Genomic DNA, 20,705 nt, shown 5'->3' on the forward strand with positions numbered 1-20,705 from the left:
AGTGTGTAAGTGTAAGATCATTTATACCCGCAAGAGTAAAAAGTCAGGGCCCAGGGTCTATATTTAAGAGGCAGGTTTTCAAAACCACCGATTTTTGGAGGTTTCGCTTGTGGGATAATAATTGAAACGGCAATAATATTAAATGCTGTGGTTTTAAAAACTGCGGACGATAATTTGTGACTTTGAAAACCCGACGCTTAGTAAATACAGTATAACCCAAGATGTTTGTCGCATTTGGTATTTGATAACTCCACTGCTGACAATATGCAAAGCACAGCGCATTCCATCGTGTCAATAAGCCCCTAACTTGTCTGCCAAGCACATATAATAAATACATAGATACATGACTACTTCTGGGTTTCAGAGATGCCCCTGTGCAAAACACTCTGTGCGACCATTTGTAAGACTGCGGGACAGGATGGAAGCGCACATGGAGGAAATGTGAAAACATTGCCTGCGCCTCCTGTCACTTTATGGCCTATCCCTTCATTCATGTACACTTTTCCAGCGGTAGCTACGGTACAGTATAACGCAGGAGAAGTAATTTCCTCATCGGTCACTCTTGGAAATCGTGGACTCTTTATTGACTGTCTGGAGTTGTAACATCGCTATAATTATATCATAGCTTTACTGCTGAATCTGCACTTTGTACATAGGTTGTACCAATTACTTTGCGACAAAAGTAGGAACCTAGCGTCTCTGGCTGAGTCACATCTACAGTATAATGGGTCCAGGGTGTGCGGTGCCCCACACCGCACACCCTACACCCATATTGTGCTATACTTACCGGGCCAGTGCTGCACAGCCACAAAAATCACTGGGAAAATGGCAGCAGCCATTATACCAGAGACTCGCTCATGAGCAGCACTGATGTCCCCGGCAATAAGGCGCCAAGCTAGAATCTACTGCGCCACCAGAGAGGAGAGGGACCGTACTTAGGGCCTGATGCAGACCCGCTTGTGAGCGCATATCGCTCGCAAGCGGGTCGATGGTGGGCCATTGCACACGTGCGCTCGCCCCAGAGCGAGTGAGAAATCACTCGCTCCGGGGCTCGCTACAAGACGGGGTGGCTGTCGATGTTGATCGACAGGTCGCCCTGTTTTGCAGGCGGGGAGGGGGGGTGGCTGCACAAACGGAGGCGTTCCCGAAGGAACGCCTGGCGTTTGTGGGCGGCCCTACTGACATCACTCGTGATGTCAGTAGTGGGCTTCCTGCTCTATTATAACTGGAAGTCCTCTCGGGCTTGCGAGACCTGAGACCCTACCATAGGGTCTCCCCGCAATCCCGATGTTCAAGATAATCGCGACCATCGATAGGCTGCACGCACACGCTGTGGGTGGTCACCCACAGCTGTGTGAGCGGTCTGGAGGCCGACCAAAAAAAAAAATAGGGACGCCCTGATTCAGAGCGAGCGCACGTAAATAGCTTGCGCCTCTAAATCAGGGCCTTAGTCTGTACACGGGCCCCCTCCTTGCTTGGTCTCTGGTGCCCTGTGAAGGACTTTGTATCTTACTAGATGCGACTTAGACGCGGTATTTAGGGAAAAGGTATGTTGCGCTATAAGTGTCGAAGCATCTCAGTCGCGGCGAATGTCTCATGTCGTATGGTGTAAAGACGTTAAGTGTATAAGAACACATCAGTATAAAGAACAATATAAAGAACCACATTTCAGAACGTGAATTACAAATATTTACTGACTATTATTGATCTAAAGCCAAATCAGAGCTTTAAATAATCTGACGCATGACGCAGCCTTACTGACCCACGTATTTCTCTTGCAGACGTACACCGGATCCATTTTAGTTGCAGTGAACCCCTACCAGCTACTGCCCATCTACACCCCGGATCAGATTCGCCTGTACACCAACAAAAAGATCGGAGAAATGCCGCCACACATCTTCGCCATAGCCGACAACTGCTACTTTAACATGCAGCGTAACAGCAAGGACCAGTGCTGTATCATTAGGTGAGCTTCCGTCCATGGGTACTATACTGTAAACAAATCTCGTAGCGCAGGATATACATCAACGCTATTGGTCAGACTGTCAATTATTCCAGATGGAAAACTCCCTTTATATTGTGGTTTAAGTACCAGTGTGAAGGTGAAGAGAAATAGGCGGCAATCTAAGCATGCATCTGATAGTCATTGCCTATAAACAACCTTCTACAAATCATTTTCACCTTTTCAAAATCTCTCTGGAATATGGCTGCCAGTCATACACAGGCTCACAGCTCTCTCCATGTCATCTGATGGCAGAGGTAGGAGGAGAAGGGGAAGGGTTTTACTGTACATTAGAATGGAAAAGGTTGTCTGCGCTCAGTCAGTATTAGAGAGCTGCTCAATAAATGATAAGTAACTGGAAGGGATAGATTGAGCGCTAATTTGTACTTGTGCTATTGTGAAGTATAAAATAAAAGTGGGTAGGAAGGAGCAGAACTATAAGAGAAGGACTAAGAGAGGGATAAAGATAAAATAAAACAACATAAAATGAAATAAAATAAGATAAATTAAGTTAAAACCAAATGAAACAATAAAAGTAAATAAAATAGAAATACATAAAACTCCAGCACCAATGTTTATACTCTTTTCTTAGAAAGGTGGGATGTAGCCAGAATCGATAGCTGCAAACTTTCCCTATCACTCACCCTACCTGGTCCGGGTTCTTCAGACTGACGCTGCAATCCTCCCGGTGCAGGCTGAGATCTTGGATGCCATGTAGTAGTGCGGCTGCGGTGGCTGTAGATTACGTCAGAGGCCGCGTCCTGCTCGGTTGTTCTTACCGTTATTCGGCTTTGTCTTTGGCTTGTCCGGATGTACCCAACGCGTTTCGTAGCACTTGGCTACTTTTTCAAGGATAACTAGTGAAGTTGATTGATCCTCATTTATAGTGAAAAACTTGTGCAAAACTTTATTGTTCTTGTTTAAAAATTTAAGTTGAAACAAGAGATCTTGATTTGGTGGGAATCATATGTCCCTTTCAATAATAGGATACATAGGTACTGGATAAACTTCATCAAACACATAAAACAGAATAATCTCAACCTAGAGTTCACTACATTGTACATAAGACCGAAGTCATCTTCCTAGATTTAGAAATATTCATTAAAAAAACAACACATTACAAACAAGAACACACATAAAAAATGTCAATGGCAACAATATGCTCCCGTTTCACAGCAACCACCACCAAAATTGGAGTAAAAACATTCCAGGAGGCCAATTCTGTAGATGAAAGCGCAACTACACAGAAGACACCACCTTTAGAACTCAAAGTGAAGAGATGAAACACAAAGTTATACAAAAAGGATACAAAGTAGAATTTCTTGAGGAACAAATAAACAGTCTAAAAAAAACAGACAAGAGCTCATTAATTACAATACAATACCCAGAGCAGAACCACAAATACCTTTCATCACTCAATATAATGGGAACTATAAGACAATTGAGCAAATCTTAAAGAAACACTGGAACATACTTCATTCAACTAGACGAAGAAATGAAGAAAACATTGCCACCAGTACCGAGAGTCATCTATAAAAAAGCCAAAAGCCTAAAACAAGAACTAACTAAAAGCTACTTTTCCAGTGAAACAAAAACAGAAGGTGAAGAAGTAAATAAAGTACACTACTATTGCCTGAACTGCAAGGGATGCAAAAATCTAAATGGTTCCACCAAACCAAAAAAGACAATTGCAAACAAACATACCAAGAATACAAAATTCGAGACAAAATAACGCGCAGCAGTGAAGGAGTAGTGTATGTTCTGCAATGTCCATGTGGAATCCAATATGTTGGCTAAACAAAAAGGAAATTAAAACAAGAGTGGCAGAATATATTTATAACATTAAAAGAGGGTTAAGCACACACAGTGTGTCCCAACATTTTGCAGATGTGCACAATAAGGACCCTAAAAGACTAAGGGCTGTATTCAGAGGCGGCCGTATGGTCTACGACCGCACAGCCGCCTCGATGTTTGTCTAGTGCGCATGCGCACGAGGGAGCCGGCTCCTTCGTGCGCATGCGTGAGACCCGCTACGACCGACAGCGCTGGTCGTAGCGGGTCTATTTCCAAAGGGGGCGAGCTGTCGATGTTGATTTACAGCTCGCCCCGTTTGGAAGGCGGGCCGGGGGGGGTGGCAGCTCAAACGGAGGCGTTCCCATGGGAACGCCTGCCGTTTGGGGGAGGCCCCACTGACATCACTAGTGATGTCAGTGGAGAGCTTCCGACTCTGACAGAGCCAGAAGCTCTCCGGGGCTTACAACAAGTGAGACCCTACCCTAGGGTCTCGTCGTAAGCCCCGATGGTCGCGATGGTCAATGACCATCGCGACCATCACCCTAGCGGTTGTTAGAGCTGTGGGTGTTAACCCACAGCCTAATGACCGCAACAGAGGCGGGCGGTCAGGATGCAAGCGGCCGCCCAGTTTCTGAGCGACCGCTTGCATCCTCCGACCGCCTCTGAATGAGGCCCTAAGTTTTTTAGGGATACAAAAAGTACCAGATTGGAGGGGAAGATCTCAAATAATAGCCTTAAGAAAGAACGAAACTAGGTGGATCCACCTACTAAAAACACTACAACCCCATGGTCTCAATTTCGATTTAGAACTTGGGGTATTCCTATAAATACATTTTTAAGCTCCCACTTTAAACTGCCTTCTTCCAAAAATCTTATTTACTTGATTTTATTTTTTTATATTTTTATATCTTTTTTTATTATCATCTATTTTATTTATTTTTATATATTTTTTTTTATTCTTTATTTATTATTCTTATTTTTTTTTATTGTTCTTACTTATTTTTTATTCCCATTTTTATATCTTACATTTTTGTATCTTAAATTTTTATTATTATTTTATTACCAGTACCTATGTATTCTATTATTGAAAGGGACATATGATTCCCATCAAATCAAGGAGATTTCCTGTTTTTATCTTCCGTTTTTAAACAAGAACAATAAAGTTTGCACAAGTTTTTCACTATAAATAAGAATCAAGCAATTTCACTAGTTATCCTTGAAAAAGTAGCCAAGTGCTAAGAAATGCGTTGAACACATCTGGGCAAGCCAAAGATAAAGCCAAATAATACTAAGAACAACCGAGCAGGACGCGGCCTCTGACATCATCTACAGCAGCCGCACTACACGCCGGTTCCAAGAACTCAGCCAGCATGGGGAGGACTGCAGCGTCAGTCTGAAGAACCCGGACCAGCTAGGGTGAGTGATAGGGAAAGTTTACCGCTATCGATTCTGGCTACAGCCACCTTTTTGGAAAAGAGTATAAACATTGGTGCTGGAGTTTTATTTATTTCTATTTTATTTACTTTTATTGTTTCATTTGATTTTAACTTTATTTATCTTATTTTATATAATTGTACGTTGTTTTATTTTATCTTTATCCTTTTCTTAGTCCATCTCTTATTTCTGCTCCTTCCTACCCACTTTTATTTTATACTTCACAATAACACAAATGCATATTAGCGCTCGATCTATCCCCTCCAGTTTACTGTACAGTACACAGAGCAGACAGAGCTCAGGGAGGTGTATCAAAGCACCACTGCTGGATGCATCATGTGCCATGTGACTGTATAACTGTGCAAAATCATAAATCATTAACAGGAGGCTGAAAAAAACAAACTGAGGAAAATGGTTATCACCAAGATTCTTCTTTTAGACTGTAACAGTGATTTACAGTCCGTAAAGTATAATAAAAATTCATGAAACCTGCTGCGCTTCTCTTCTCAAACTGGTTCTACAACCACTTGCAACATTCCAGCATTTCACTAGCAGTTCAACAATTTTTTAAACATTTAAAGAAAAGTAAAAAGTCAAAACAATTCAAGCCTGTTTCACAGTATGTTAAACCTGAAATAAGTTTGTGATTTTTTTTTTTTAATTACTTATCTCGAACTTTGACTACAACAGTGTTTGCAGTTTGGTTTAAACATTTTTCTTCTTCCCTTAATTGAATCTATTATTTAATCAGTGATTAAAAGAAGTTAAAACACTTATTTCGAACACAAACAACGAAGCACAAATCCGAACTACAAATGAAAGCTGCAAACCTGAAATTTCAATTTGTGAATGACGAATGTTAGCCACAGATTTCGAACCCATAGTTTGAATTACGGCCAATTGATGACTTCACTGCAAACATGTTTTTCGTCCTTTGAAGTGGAGAAACCTGATTGAGTTTTCTGGGGCTCTAAGTACATTGATGAAGATCATTATGGCAGGATCCAGCCAGCCAGAGTGTGCAGAACAGATGTTTCAATATGAATTATTGGTTTATCGGGGTATTTATCAAAGCTAGGAGAGAGACAAAATTGTGAGAGATAGAGTACTAACCAATCAGCTCCTAACTTACATTTTACAGACTGTGGGCCTGATTCACCAAGGATCGTAAGTGCTAAGACGCACGCAGTCGGGCGATTTTCTCGATCTGCAGTACACGTGCGCGAACTAGCAAATACGATCGGGAATGAGATCGCAGTGTGTGCGCAGCCCCATGGCAGAGTGATTGACAGGAAGTGGCGTTTGTGGGTGGTGATAGGGGGGTGGTTGGCCGAACGCAGAATGTGAGTAAGGGGAAGTGGGCGTCCTCATGTTAGGCTGAGATCGCATTTCGAATGCAAACATTTACATATCACCGCTGATATTAGCAACTGCGTTGCGTGCGTATTAGCAGAATAGCGATCATTGCTGACTAAAGTCTGAAATGCGGTCAAGACTCAGAAAACTCCCACTTTTGGAGTTTTGTCCGTATTCCCATACGTACCAAGCAGCTTGGACCTGGCTCCCTGTGCACCCCTATACTTACCTTCGGGATGCCGATGGTCGGAATACTGGTGTCAGGATCCCGACCTGTCGGGATTTCGGCGCCAGTATTAGGACCGTCGGCATCCCGCACGTCGGGATGCCGACTACATCCCCCTGGTAAGCATTGCCATCTGAAACCCATAGAAGCCTATGGGTTTCTTATCACAATATGCCGCACCTCCCGCGGTTCACGCATCATAAGACTTATGCGCAGCGTGACTTCTGGGTCATAAACCCTCTATCGCAAAGGACAGCTATTATCGGGAGCGCTGTCTTTTGCGATTTTAATCGCATTTCTATTAACGCCGGTATGTTCCCAATAGGTAGCGGGATGTACCGCATGCACAAAGCGATGATTAGTACATCCTGCCGTGTGTTCAAAAAGTGACAGTTAGGAGATGTATTATCGCGCCGCTGTAACTTCCTCCTTCGCCTCGGAAAAGAAGCACTAACGATGAGATGTATAAACATCTCTTGTGCTGGAGTGGAGGGATCCCTCCGGCGATCCCTGGCTGAGTACACAGCGCATTAGCCTAGTGCTGATGAGCTGTGTCTCACTCCCGGGACAGCTCCACTGGGCATGCGCGGGATCTCGCAAGCATTGCGAGCCCCCCGCAGCAGGGATAGCGCTGTCCCTGCTGTACTGGTAGGGCAACGCCAGCTGCAGCTGTCGATATCAATAGCTGCATCTGAAGAATAGATCAGGCGAACTGACCGTTCAGAACTTCATACTTTGCCCAGCTCATCGGCGCTGCTGTCTTGTAAATAGCATAGCTCCCCTGTCATTTACCCATTTACCGCCCAGTCCCCCAATAATACATGGGGGCGAAGCGTTATTAGCGCACATAACGTGCACTGATATCACTTCGACGGTTAATACATCTACCACTTTGGCTCGTATTCAATTTGGAGCAAAAAGCCGTTTTCACGTGTTTCTGGCAAAACTTTTTTGCGGGTGACGTCATTTTCGCCTGTTTTGGTTTTACCCCGTATTCAATTTGAAAGACTTTTCGCCTAGGCGGAAAGTCAATGCAATGTAATTGGTGAAAAAGATTCTCCTATGAATAGCAGGTGGAAAAAAGTGCAGAATTGGGGTTTTGGGGTGCAATGTTGTGGGAACCCCCATGCAGCCTTCAGACAGTCCCCCAAAGGTAAACTGTGTCAAAAAATAAAAAAATAAAACACTTAAGGACCCCCCAAAAAATGACTTTGAAAAAGGGGGCAAATAAAAAAAAAGTTGGGGTACAAAGTTAAAAACTAGCGAACTTGACTCTGGGGGGGTCCCCAAGTATGCCCCAGGTGCTTTTTTGATTGCAGGGGTTTGCGGCAGGTGGAGTTTTCACGATATTTACAACTATACTTTAGCAACTTTTAAATATGCTGGCCCCCATTTTCAAGTACCCCAAATTTGCTGGGATAAGTTATTTTCAGAAAAAAATACTCCTGAATACTATTCTGCACCACTTATACAAAAACGCTATTTAGCAGCTATTGAGCCCGTTTAAAAACACCAAATACCTTCAGCAAGCCAAATCAGGGGGTATCATAGGGAACCACCATTTCAGAGCATCTTTTGGGGGGTGTCAGACTGATTTCCCCAAATCTGACAGTACTTTCCACCTGTTTCAGTTTCGCCGGATGCCATTTTCGCGTACTTTCATATTGAATACGGGGTAAAGCGGGCACGCGCGTGATACTTTTCCGCCTGCCAAACAGGCGAAGTAGACGGAAAGTCCGGGTCGCGAAAAAGTATCGCGGCTTGGCTCATATTGAATACGGCTCTTTATCTCTCACAATTTTATCTCTTTCCAAGCTTTGATAAATACCTCCTTGAGGCATATGTAGACAACTCTAACATTGACAATAGTGGCATTTTTTTCTACATTTAGATTCATTATATTGTTTTATATTGTGACGATTTTCAGTGTCACTGTTAGGTCTAATAAAGTTTGGCATGATTTTGTGTTGTGATCTGTTGCAGCGGCGAGTCCGGTGCCGGAAAGACGGAAAGCACCAAGTTAATCCTGCAGTTCCTGGCAGCGATCAGCGGGCAGCACTCGTGGATAGAACAGCAAGTACTGGAAGCCAATCCTATCTTAGAGGGTAAGGGTGCCATGCCAGAAGGTTTTACTATATGATTTGGGGCCTGATTCAGATGTGGGAGTAGAGTATTAAGCTGCATACACATGTAACGATTTTAGTAACCAATGATTTTCAATAACGATTTTCGTCCAGATTTTCCCTTGAAAAAGTGAACGAAAATCGTTTAGAAAAATCGTTGGTTACTAAATTAATGAACGATGTTGTCAACGATTTTCATGAACGATGAATGATTTTTTTAATCATGCATACAGTGAATGGACATCGTTCATCGTTCAATCTGTACAACATGAACGATTTTCTGAACAAAAATCGTTATGTTGGACAGTCAGAAAGGATGATGAACTTCAAAATACAAACTACAAACGGGAGGGCGCTTGGACGATTATCGTTCATCGTTCACCCCCCATAAAATCAATCGTTCAAAAAATCGTTACGTGTGTGCGCACCTTTAGAAAGAGCAGGTAACTGTGCATCTTGGTAAAACGAGGCAGCAATGCAGGTGGGGCTGATTTAAGAAGTGCAGAGAGATTTAGATTTGAGAAGGGTGTGTCTTAGCTCAAATCTAAATTGCAGTGTAATATAGCTGTCCAGCATATGTGTGCTACATGCAGAAGCAGCCAGTATTTACCCTGCATGCAAAAAAAAGTATATGTACTTGCACCTCTTGCATTGCAACATGGTTTGTCTCGATGCAGTTATTTGCGCTATTTATCTACTATCTGAAACATGACGGATGTCACTGACTGGCATTGATTTGCAATTTACGTCTCCAGCTTTTGGCAACGCCAAGACAATTCGCAACGACAATTCCAGCCGGTTTGGAAAATACATCGACATACATTTCAACAAGAAAGGAGCCATTGAGGGGGCAAAGATTGAGCAGTACCTGCTGGAGAAGTCTCGTGTGTGCAGACAGGTGCAGAAATATTATCCCCGGTCACTAATCTGTATACATAAAGCACCAACAGTACTTTACACAGCAATCTGCAATCTGACGCAAAGGATAAGACTCAAGGCCTGATTCAGCTGTGCCATTGGGGTAGGGAAGGAGGCGGTATCGGGGGGAGGGTAGTGGGGCAGTACAGGGGGAGGGTTGGTGGAGGGTAGAGGTTGATATCGGGGGAGGGCAGTGGGGCAGTACCGGGGGAGGGTAGGAGGAGGGAAGGAGGTGGTATTGGTGGAGGGTAGGGGGCGGTATCGAGGGAGGGGAGTGAAGGGGGTGGTTTTCGGGGAGGAAAGTGGGCAGTATCGGGTAAGAGAAGGGGATAGTATCGAGAGGGTAGGAGGTGGTATCGGGGGAGGGTAGTGGGGCAGTATCAGTAAGTGGAGGGAAGGAGGTGGTATTGGTGGAGGGTAGAGGTTGGTATCGAGGGAGGAGAGTGAAGGGGGTGGTTTTCGGGGAGGGAAGTGGGTGGTATCGGGTGAGAGAAGGGGTTGGTATTGGGGGAGGGAAGGAAGCGGTATTGGGGGAGGCTAGGGGGAGGTATTGTTGGGGGGTAGGGTGTGGCATCAGGGGAGGGGAGGGAGAGAAGGAGGCAGTATCGGGGAAGGGTAGGCTTTGGTATTGGAGGAAGGAAGGTAGTGGTATTGGGGGAGGCTAGGGGGAGGTATTGTTGGAGGGTAGGGGGCGGTATCAGGGGAGGGAGGGAAGTGGGCAGTATCGGGTGAGAGAAGGGGATGGTATCGGGAGGGAAGGGGGCAGCATCCTAGGAGGGGAGGGGTCGGTATCGAGGATGGGCAGGGGGTGGAACAGGGAAAGAGAAGGAGGCGGTATCGGAGGGAAGGGGACAGTATTGAAGAAGAGGAGGAGGCGGTATTGGAGGAGGGAAGGGGGTGGTATTGGGGGAGGGTAGGGAGCGGTATTGGGGGAGGCTAGGGGGAGGGAAGGGGGTGGTATTGGGGGAGAGAAGGAGGCGGTATTGGGGGAGGGAAGGGGGTGGTATTGGGGGAGGGTAGGGAGCGGTATTGGGGGAGGGAAGGGGGTGGTATTGGGGGATGGAAGTGGCCAGTGTAAAATAGGCTGTAAGCAGTGGGCCTGATTCAGCATGGATTGCTATTGCGATTGCAGCTGCGAGTACGCATGTAGGTCTGCAGCGAAAATATCTAATGAATGCATTTACAAAGCGCCCACTACCGCGATCTCACATCCGTAATACCTTACAGTCTTGTGTATAGTTTGCAAGTCTTGTTGCACGCAGTGAGTACACCATCGCAGTGGCTAATTTATGCACACCCATGTGACGGCGTTCAAATGGACAGACGCGCCTGCGTTTCTCCAACCACTCCCCTGTCACCACCCCCAAACGCTCACAGTCTGTCACTCACTCTGCGATGGCTTTCATTTTGCTTGAGCGATCGCCAAGCCATCACAATGCTGACTCGCGCACGCGCACTGTGCTGCACACTCACGCGCCGTAAGCACCATGGATGGATTTGCCTACGCTGCTGCAGTTGCATTCCATGCTGAATCAGGCCCAGTAAGCGAGTGCATAAGTACGCACAGATGCAGACGCACACAGAGACGCATACACTGTCAGCAGACGTATCAATTGGCGGGTGCCAGGGCCTGGTGTATATACATGCTGCTCACCATCAGGCTGGAGTTGTGCTCGGGGGTAGGATAGGGATGAGCGCAGGATTAGTTTACCCATTCCTATCCTTAGCCAACCCCTCACCCTGACCCCTATCATGTTGTGAGAATCATTGATTACAGGCAGCTCCGCAGTATATACAGTATATAGAAACCCGCTCCAAGAAAAACTGGGACTGTTGTATAATCGCTGTTATTTTTCCTCAGGCTCGGGACGAGCGGAATTACCACGTGTTCTACTGTATGCTGAAAGGTATGTCTACAGAGCAGAAGAAGAAACTGGGACTCGGGAAAGCCACCGACTACAACTACCTCTGTATGGTGAGTGTCAGGGCCGTAACCAGGGCCGGCTCTAGGGGTGTTCGACCAGAGCGGTCGCACAGGGGCGCCACCGATAGAGGGCGCACCCCTCCCCAAAGTCCCGATTTCAGTGGGACAGTCCTGTCCCGCTGTTCCACCCGTGGGCCGAAGTGGCCCGCGGGTGGTCAAATAAGGAGGCTGGGGACCCCCATCGCCGCAGCTGTGCGGCAGTACCGGATCCCCGGAGTGTGAATTGATGCCGCACAAATGGATGATGGGAGAGGGCTGGGGGAAGCCCAGCCAGTGACAAATAACGTCACTACCCTAGTTACGGCCAGGGCCGGCTCCAGGGGTCTGAGCACCCTGTGCCGGCCCGGTAAACAGCGCCCTAGAATCGTGCGCGGCTTAACACGCCTCCAATTTAAGCTGCACGCGATTCTAGGGCGCTGTTTACCGGGCTGGCACAGGGTGCTCAGACCCCTGGAGCCGGCCCTGGCCGTAACTAGGGTAGTGTGACCAGTGCCGTGGCACAGGGCACCGCAGGGCAGGGGGCGCTGTTTGGGCCTGTCAATTTTCCTGTGTATTATCAATCTCACTTGTAGCTTCCTCTTATTTCATCCCCAGCATCTCCTGGCCTCCCCTATCTCTTCCCTGGCCCTTCCCCATTAGGTCATGGTCCTTTTTTTAGATGCACTATCTTATGTCCCTATTTAAAAAATGGGTGTGTGTGTGGGGGAGCAAATGCTCTCTCTGGCACAGGGCACTAAAAAGTCTAGTTACGCCTCTGGTAGTGTCTCTTCACACCAGCGACGGGTACTTCCGTAACTTCATAGGCGCCACTAATCCCTTCGCTGTGGTCACATGGAATTTGCAGTGGAAAACTGGATTATGACACCAACACGGCACCCGATGGCTGTACGCGGTGTCCCAGGCAGCACCGCCAGCGCAACTTGTTCACACAGCCCAGGCAGATTGGTAATCAGCGACTGCACCAACCAATCCTATCTTATCTGTGCATCAAATCCATACTCTCTTCTCAGGGGCAGCCTTGGTGACATAGGGCCCAGCAGGACACCTGTAGCAAATCACAGAGTTAGATCACCTGCCGTTACTTGTAAGACATATGGGGGGGGTCTATTCATGTAGGCTTTGCGATATGAATTGTTACTTTTGACTATATATCAATATCGCATTGATGCACTATATAGCTGAGTTAGGTAGCAATCCATACATACCTACCTTTCGATGCGAATTTCAGGGCACGGGAGATCCAGACTTCAGCTGCTGCAGTCCTTTAATCCCTAGTGCCCTTGCAGCACAGCAGTAGTACAGGGACAGGGGGGGAGCCGAAGGAATTGCATCGACCGATCAGGGGGCGGGGCCTGACGGAGTGGAAGACGACGGGGAGTATAGTCTGTAGTGACCCAGTATATGCCGGGTCACTTCATGAAGCAACTCAAAGGACAGCGCTGCGGCGTGGTGGGGCAAGAGTGGCCGGCTGCGCGTGGGTGGGGGTAATGCGAGCCAGCAGCGAAGGCACCGGGCAATCAAGCATAGTGAGGTGACCCGACATATGCAGGGTACTATTACACTGTCTGGGAATGTCCTGTCCACAGTCCCGGTAACACACAGGGAGAAGAGGAGCTTTTCTCCCTCCCACTTTCTCCCTGGGCACCGCTGATTGGCCGGTGTCAGGAAAGGGGGCGGGGAGAAGGCAGGGAGACAGCGGTCTTCCCTGCTCTCCTCCCCCCAGGAGGCTCATTACACCATCCTGAGATGGAGAAAACATATTTAGGGGCATATTCAATTAGGTGCGAAAAGTCCCGTACTTTTCACATGCCGGACTTTTCGCCAGGATTGCTGGTTTTCCATGGGAAAAAGTATCGCGCTCGTCCCCGCTTATCCCCGTATTCAATTAGAAATCATCGAAAACGGAACCCGGCGAATTCGGACCTGACAAAAAGTCATTGGGGATTGGGGATCACTATAGATACCCCTGAGTAGCCCTGCTGAAGGTATTTGGGGTACTTATATGCTCTCAATAGCTGCTATTTAGCGTCTTTGCACAAGTGGTGAAGATTAGCATTAAACAGGTTTTTTTTGCAGAAAATAAGTAGTCCCAGCAAATTTGGGGTACATGAAAATGGGGGCTAGCATATTTTAAAGTTGCTAAAGGGAAGTTTTAAAAAAGTCAAATATCCACCTGGTGCAACCACCTGCAAATTTAAAATCACCTGGGGCATACTTGGGGGACTCCCTGGAGTCTTTTTCGCTAGTTTTTAAGTTTGTCCCCAACTTTGTACTTTTTTGCCCCCTTTTTCAAAGTACTTTTTTGGGCTGTTAAGTATTTTTTCAACTTTTTATGACGCAGTTTACCTTTTGGGGGCCGGCCCAAGAGAGCAGGGTGGTTCCCGCAAGTCTGCACCCCAAAACCCCAATTCTGCACTTTTTTTCAACAGCTTTCATAGGTGAATCTTTTTTGCCTATTAAAATGCATTGACTTTCCCCACCGGTGAAAAGTCTTTGGGATTGAATACGGGCATAAGTTTTCGCCTGGCGAAATGACGTCACCGGCGATACTTTTCCGCAGAAACTGACTTTTCGCACCTAATTGAATACGGCCCTTAGAAGCGAAATGGAAAGCTGAGCTCTCAGTGTTTCTATGAATCGCTCTCCCCATACTACATACTATGGGGAAGCCATGTGTATACTAATCAAGGGCACCTCTGGGGAGATGATTTCTCCATGGTAACCCCTTCTATGAATAAGGAGAAGCAGTGATAAAAGCCCTGTTACCTCTGATAAAGGGCTTCTCACTGCTACATGGTTAAACCCCAGGAAGCAGTGAAAACAGTGGAGAAGTTGCTCACGGCAACCAATCAGCTTTCAGGTTGCATTTATCAAGTGCATTCTATAAGATAATAGGTAGAAGCTGATTGGTTGCCATAGTAACTTCTCCACTGGTCATTTCTTCACTCTTTTCACTGCTTCATACATCTACCCCAGAGGGACAAATGTAACAGCCTGCGAGTCACGGCCAGTGCCAGGATTTTAGTGAATTAGCCCCAAGATTTAGGGAGAGATAAAGTACCAACCAATCAGCCGCTGTCATTTTTCAAAAACAGCCTGTAAAGTGACAGTTAGGAGCTGATTAGTTGGTACTTTATCTCTCTTCAAGGTTTGATACATCCCCCCCAGAAAGCTGCAATATTTTTTTTTTTTAAGGCAAAACCAACGCGCACTTACTGCAACTCGCAGGCTGCTACATTTGGCCCTGTCAGTGCCAAATGACGGTGCCAACACCCACAGAGTCCGTGACCGGGATGCTGCTGTGGAGGTTGCACAAGGTTTCAGCGTTCAGTCTTGCACTCACCTATCCCTTAAGTGCAGATCTATCTGAATCACCCGCCACCTCCAGGCACGACAGCTACCAGCCCCTATTATTCTGTCACTAGGCCTATACATTTTGTAACCCAGCCAATCACTCCAGCATGTAAAGCAGGGATGGGGAACCTCCTGGCCGGGGGCTGTATAAGGCCCTCGATGTAATTTGGTCTGGGCCTCGGAGCTTTTTTCTGCTAGCCTCATCTGGCTAGCAGGGTGCCCAGAATGGTACCCTGCAGCCAGAATCTATGCAGCAGTGCCGTCTGGAGCGTCCTTAGGATGCTTCAGGTGGTCACATCGCTGCCCTTACAGTTCACTGGAACATCCTCAGGATGTTCCGGGTATTGCTGTAATCGCTGGTGATTGTGGCTCTGCCCCCATGTGACATCACGCGGAGTGGGCATGGCCTAGACCAGGCCCGCAAATAATGTTATATATATCAAAATGGCCCTCGGCAGAAAAAAGGTTTCCCACCCCTGATGTAAAGGGTTAAAGATATCTCAAAAACTGCGTTCAAAGGGATAACACAGCCAAGCAGCACTTCTCTTCATAACGGACAATCTTGTTGAGTTTATTGAGGATACGTACCCCTATCCTTTTTTTTCCCTACAGAATATGCCTCTTATGTGACACAATGACAGTGATGGGCTCACTGATCTCTGGTGCTGGGATTTCATGTACTTCTGTGTGCGACTTGTACGTTAGCTTGGGTAAATAGGGAAAAGCCTGAGGACTGATACTAGTGAGCCTCACCCTTGCATTGCACCACGCATCACAGTGCTGACTGTGCGACTTTATACCAATTCCTTTGACATAAAAATACTGATCCTACAGTAAGTGCCTAGGACATTATGGGGTCTATTTACTAAGCAGTGTTAGGAGACAGAGGCCCTGATTCAGAGCCGGACGCTCTGACAGAGTGCTCGCTCTGAATCAGGGCCGTCCTTCTCTTTTTTTAGAGCGGCCTCCTGGTCGCTTGCATATCTGTGGTAGGGTCTCGTTGCCGCAAGCCCAAGAGTGCTTTCGGCTCTAACAGAGCCAAAAGCACTCCCACTGGCATCACTTGTGATGTCAGTGGGGCCGGCCCTAGACGGTAGGCGTTCCCATGGGAACGCCTCCGTCTAGGCAGCCACGCCCCCAACCAAAGGGGGCGTGCTCTCACTCAACATCGATAGCACGCCCCATTTGTAGCGAGACCCGGAGCGACGGCTTGCCCGTCGCTATCCGGGTTTCGCGCATGCGCACTGGGCCAACATCGACCCGCTTGCGAGCGCATAGCGCTCGCGAGCGGGTCTGAATCAGGCCCAGAGTGAAAAGTGATAAGTCTGTGATAAGGTGCCAGCCAATCAGCTCCCAACTTTCATTTTTTAATCACAGCCTGTGAGATGGCAGTTGGGAGCTGATTGGCTGGTACCTTATCACTTTTCACTCTCTCTCCTAACACTGCTTAGTAAATAGACCCCTATAAGCCACTCTGTATGTAGCTACGATGCGAATAAGAAGCAAAATTCAAGAAAAAGTATGAAGGTCCGGGAATCGCTGCCTGTAGCGGAGCGTCTACATTCAGGGGGTGTACAGCAAGTTCAGGGGGAGTGGCCACAACAGGGCCCTAAGGTGAGGGGGAGCACACGGCCTGCCCACCCCTGCACCCCCTCCTTGAGGTCCCTGTTAGAGAAGATCGGCTTCATATGGCCAGTAGAGGCGCAGGAGGCTAGATTTGCTGGTTCCTGGTGATGGTTCCTGGTGTGGTTCCTGGTGATGCACAGTTCTGTCCCTGACCAGTGGGGCTCACTCCTAATTGCTCAGCGGCCACCTCTCAAATTCTCACTAGAATATCTCATCCAACAGCACTAAATGGTATTTTCAGATCTGGACAGAGGATGCTGTGATTTACCACATCCAGGTCCTGATTCTGAGTCGTACGGAAAAGCGCACGCAGCTGCGTCTATTGCTGGCCATCTGCGAGTTTATGCAAATGGCGCTAGAAACTCTTTCCTGTGTGGACATGCGTGCGACCGAATGTGCAAGGAATGAGACACCAGCATTTAGCGCCTGTGCACGCTGTAATACCGATCGGCGTGTCTTTACACGCCACCAATTGTCACTACATCGAATCGTACACCAGCCCTGTGGCAAATACAGTTTCTCCGTCTGATCACATGCGCTTATGCTTGCCGCTTTGCGTCTAGTAATGCAGCGCTTGCATTGAGACGCCCGCGACACTCCCATGACACGCCCACAGAACGGCCCATGTTTGTGTAAGCTACTAGCCACCGCCCAGTCACCGCCCATCACTTTACACCACATTTCTGATACCGTCTGACCAGATCGCAGCAGCGCCTTTTTTGCGTTCTCTGTGCAACGGCCTGCGCCATAGGGGGTTTTAGAATTTTTTTGCACATGCGCAGTAAATAAAGTAAATAATCGATACATTTTGTGAACATCGACATTATGTGTAGATTGCGAGGTGCTAAATGTTGTGTACATAGCCGTATCAGCAGCAGCGAATTAGAGAGCGTGCGAGTCCTCCCTTGCGCTGCCAGACTGTCTGAGCTCACTGTCACAGGGCCACATTCAGAGATGGACGCAATGTGGATGTCAGGCGCAGTGGAGCGATTTCTTGTTAAAGCCGCACTGCCCCTGCGCAGCGATAGATTAGTGAAGGCGGTCGCAGTGAGGATTTATTTGCAAAATGAGTGACAGGCAGTCAGCGTCTGGGGGAGGTAATGAGGGGCAGCTAAAAACACTCAGCCGTGTCAGGACCGCTCTCTGGGCCTGCTCTAGTGAGCCTCTTACAGATTTGTATGCCACTTAGAGGCCCCGGCGCCTTAGGTGAGACGCTCATTATAAGACAGCATAGGTTTACCCAGGTCCAGTGTACTGACCGATGTTTACCGATGTTGTCCGTAAGCGGTGGTTGTGAGACGCCAGAGAGTCAATAAGCCTGATTCAGCAAGGAACGCAGTTGTTAATACGCATGCGATCAGCCGATTGTTGCGTACTGCACATGCGTATGGATCGTAATGCACATGCACACCGCCCTCTGCGATCGGGACTGCGATTGCAGTGACTACGCAGACCCATCGTAGAGTGATTAACAGGAGGTGCCATTTGTGGGTGGTGACCAGGGGGGTGGTCGGCCGGACACAGGCGTGCCAGTGCGTTTGAACGCCGTTGCAGGGGCATGCATAAATTATCCACTGCGATGCCCGACGCAGCCTGAGGCTGATAGCGTGCGATGAAGTTAGCAATTCCTGAGTAAGGTCAGGGCTTGTGCAAGTGTGCGTGAGGCTGCGATGGTACTCCATGTTACCGATGGTGTCGCAGTCTTGCTAAACATTACGGATGTGTGTAAGGTAAAGTGGGCGTCCTGGTGTCGTGCAGCGGCGGCATAGCAATCGCAATGGATTAGCATACTATCGCAAATTGAATTGCGCGCGTATTCGCTATTGCATTCGCAGTTGAGTTCAATAGCGAATCAGGACCTCAGTGCACAAGATGCATTATTTAAGTCCACCGCTCACGGAATCGCAGCAGCAACGGGAATTGCGTCCATCCCTGAATCAAGCCCATGGTCCCCTCCCCCATAATATTATATACAAGTCTTTCCTAAGTGACTGTCTGAGGTTTGGGCTGATGTCTCTTCCAGGGGAACTGCACCACCTGTGACGGCAGAGATGACACTAAGGAATATGCCAACATCCGATCAGCCATGAAAGTATTGATGTTTACTGATACCGAGAACTGGGAGATCTCCCGGCTCCTGGCTGCCATATTGCATATGGGCAACCTCCGCTATGAAGGTAATAGAACGCGGCCGATGATTTATCACTGCTGTGTGTTTAGTACAAATGGTGCAATAATACAGGCGAAACTGCTGGGGTTTTCCCATATGTAAGTTGTACAGAAAGACAGTAACTATTTGATTTCAACGCTTAACTTTTGCTAGATCACATGTGAAGGGCCGGCTCCGTCCTGCCTCATTGTCAGTTCTATCTGTTATAACATGTAGCGTTTGGTTAAAATACCTGTTGATATGTTATTACAATTCTGAGGATGGTTTAAAGATCAGTCCAGTTGTAATCCCAATGTAATGTACTGACGCGTTTTATTGTGTCATTTCACAAAGAAATGCGTCAGTGACTCTATTTTGGGGCTGCGATTAAACTGATCTTTACAACATTACAGATAGATGTTTCTATCTTTAATTAAATATATTGCTTTAACTTGTTCCTGAGGTTAAAGGTATTGTGTACACGGGCCTCCCATGTGGCCCCTGATGTGTATCAGGTTGTGGCCCCTGAAGTGTGTCAGGTTGTGGCCCCTGAAGTGTGTCAGGTTGTGGCCCCTGAAGTGTGTCAGGTTGTGACCCCTGAAGTGTATCAGGTTGTGGCCCCTGAAGTGTATCAGGTTGTGGCCCCTGAAGGTTGCCTCTCACTGCGCTAGAAAGACAGAAGCTCTTTGGAAAGTGAGAATTCTGTGGTTCTGGAAAGAGCTGGATTTGCAAACAGGCCTCATCCACATCCCAAATGATTAGCAAGTTGTGCCTTATATTTTGAGGCTAACACATATTTGTTCTCTGTTATCGCAAGAATAAACAGTTCATAATAATCACAGTTACTGGCAGATTGCAATATGTCTTTATACACATGGATGTAATTAAGTTGTGACCAGGGGGCTCAGTGGTAATAGGGATGGGGGGGGGGGGGTAGCGCAATAGAGGCAGTGAAAACATCTCAGGGTAAACAAAAATCTGGTAAGTCCAGGCCTAGACATTGGCAGCACCACAACTGTCTACCGGATGCATGAAGTTACAATGAACCGGTCACACAGATTGGATGGCTGCCATTGTATCCCAGCTTCAATCTGAGTGACATCAGGAGGGCATTCCCAGGGGAGTGCTGCGGGGCGGACAAACGGCCCCTGTGTAGAGCGGGCCGTCGAGAACTCTGGGGGTACTGGGGGTGTAGCCAAATCTGGGAGGAGTGACCATGCCCCTTCTGAATTTCTGTTTTTAAAAATACTTTGCTGCGAACTCAGCCTCATTTGCGCACTGCCGCTGGCCTCTGTACAGGGGAGGGAGGGGAGAGAGAGGAGACTGCGGCAACAGCCTCCCAGCAGCAGTTCCCTCTCTTCGCCTGCGCGATGTGCTGCTGCGCTGCTATACAGCGGCCAGTGGCAGCGGACAGAGGAGAGGTTTCGTACTGATCGCTCTGCGCCTGGATCCGCCCCTACCTCAGCAGTGCTGCAATGGGGGACAATATCCCCATCAGAAGCTTACCTGGGCCCTTCCAACTGACTGGGGCCCAGGTAAGTAGTACCCGTGCACTCCCCCTCCACCCAGCTCCCGTGTGTGTAAAAAAAATGCTTATAATACAAGTGAAAATGAGGTTTTATATGTGATAATAACGACACCTGGTTCCTTCTCATATCAGGAATTCCCCTGTGAACTGATAATGCTGCTATGTAATGACTGGCTCAGTCAACAAAATGGCTGCCTCCACTGTGCATACG

At 47.5% G+C, this 20,705-nt stretch overlaps 1 protein-coding gene across 2 annotated transcripts in view; it reads left to right on the forward strand.

Annotated features, from left to right (window-relative positions):
* MYO7A (myosin VIIA) overlaps positions 1 to 20,705 on the forward strand; it is a 203,237-nt gene that overhangs the window by 71,053 nt on the left and 111,479 nt on the right. For both annotated transcript variants that reach the window (XM_088473794.1, XM_088473795.1), the window contains exons 4-8: positions 1,782 to 1,966; positions 8,796 to 8,917; positions 9,691 to 9,833; positions 11,715 to 11,828; positions 18,841 to 18,994. In XM_088473794.1, the coding sequence (XP_088329920.1) occupies positions 1,782 to 1,966; positions 8,796 to 8,917; positions 9,691 to 9,833; positions 11,715 to 11,828; positions 18,841 to 18,994 (718 nt within the window). The remainder of the gene's footprint in view (positions 1 to 1,781; positions 1,967 to 8,795; positions 8,918 to 9,690; positions 9,834 to 11,714; positions 11,829 to 18,840; positions 18,995 to 20,705) is intronic.

Source organism: Taudactylus pleione, unplaced genomic scaffold (assembly GCF_031769625.1).
Source record: "Taudactylus pleione unplaced genomic scaffold, aTauple2 ptg000140l, whole genome shotgun sequence".
NCBI classification, from domain to species: domain Eukaryota; kingdom Metazoa; phylum Chordata; class Amphibia; order Anura; family Myobatrachidae; genus Taudactylus; species Taudactylus pleione.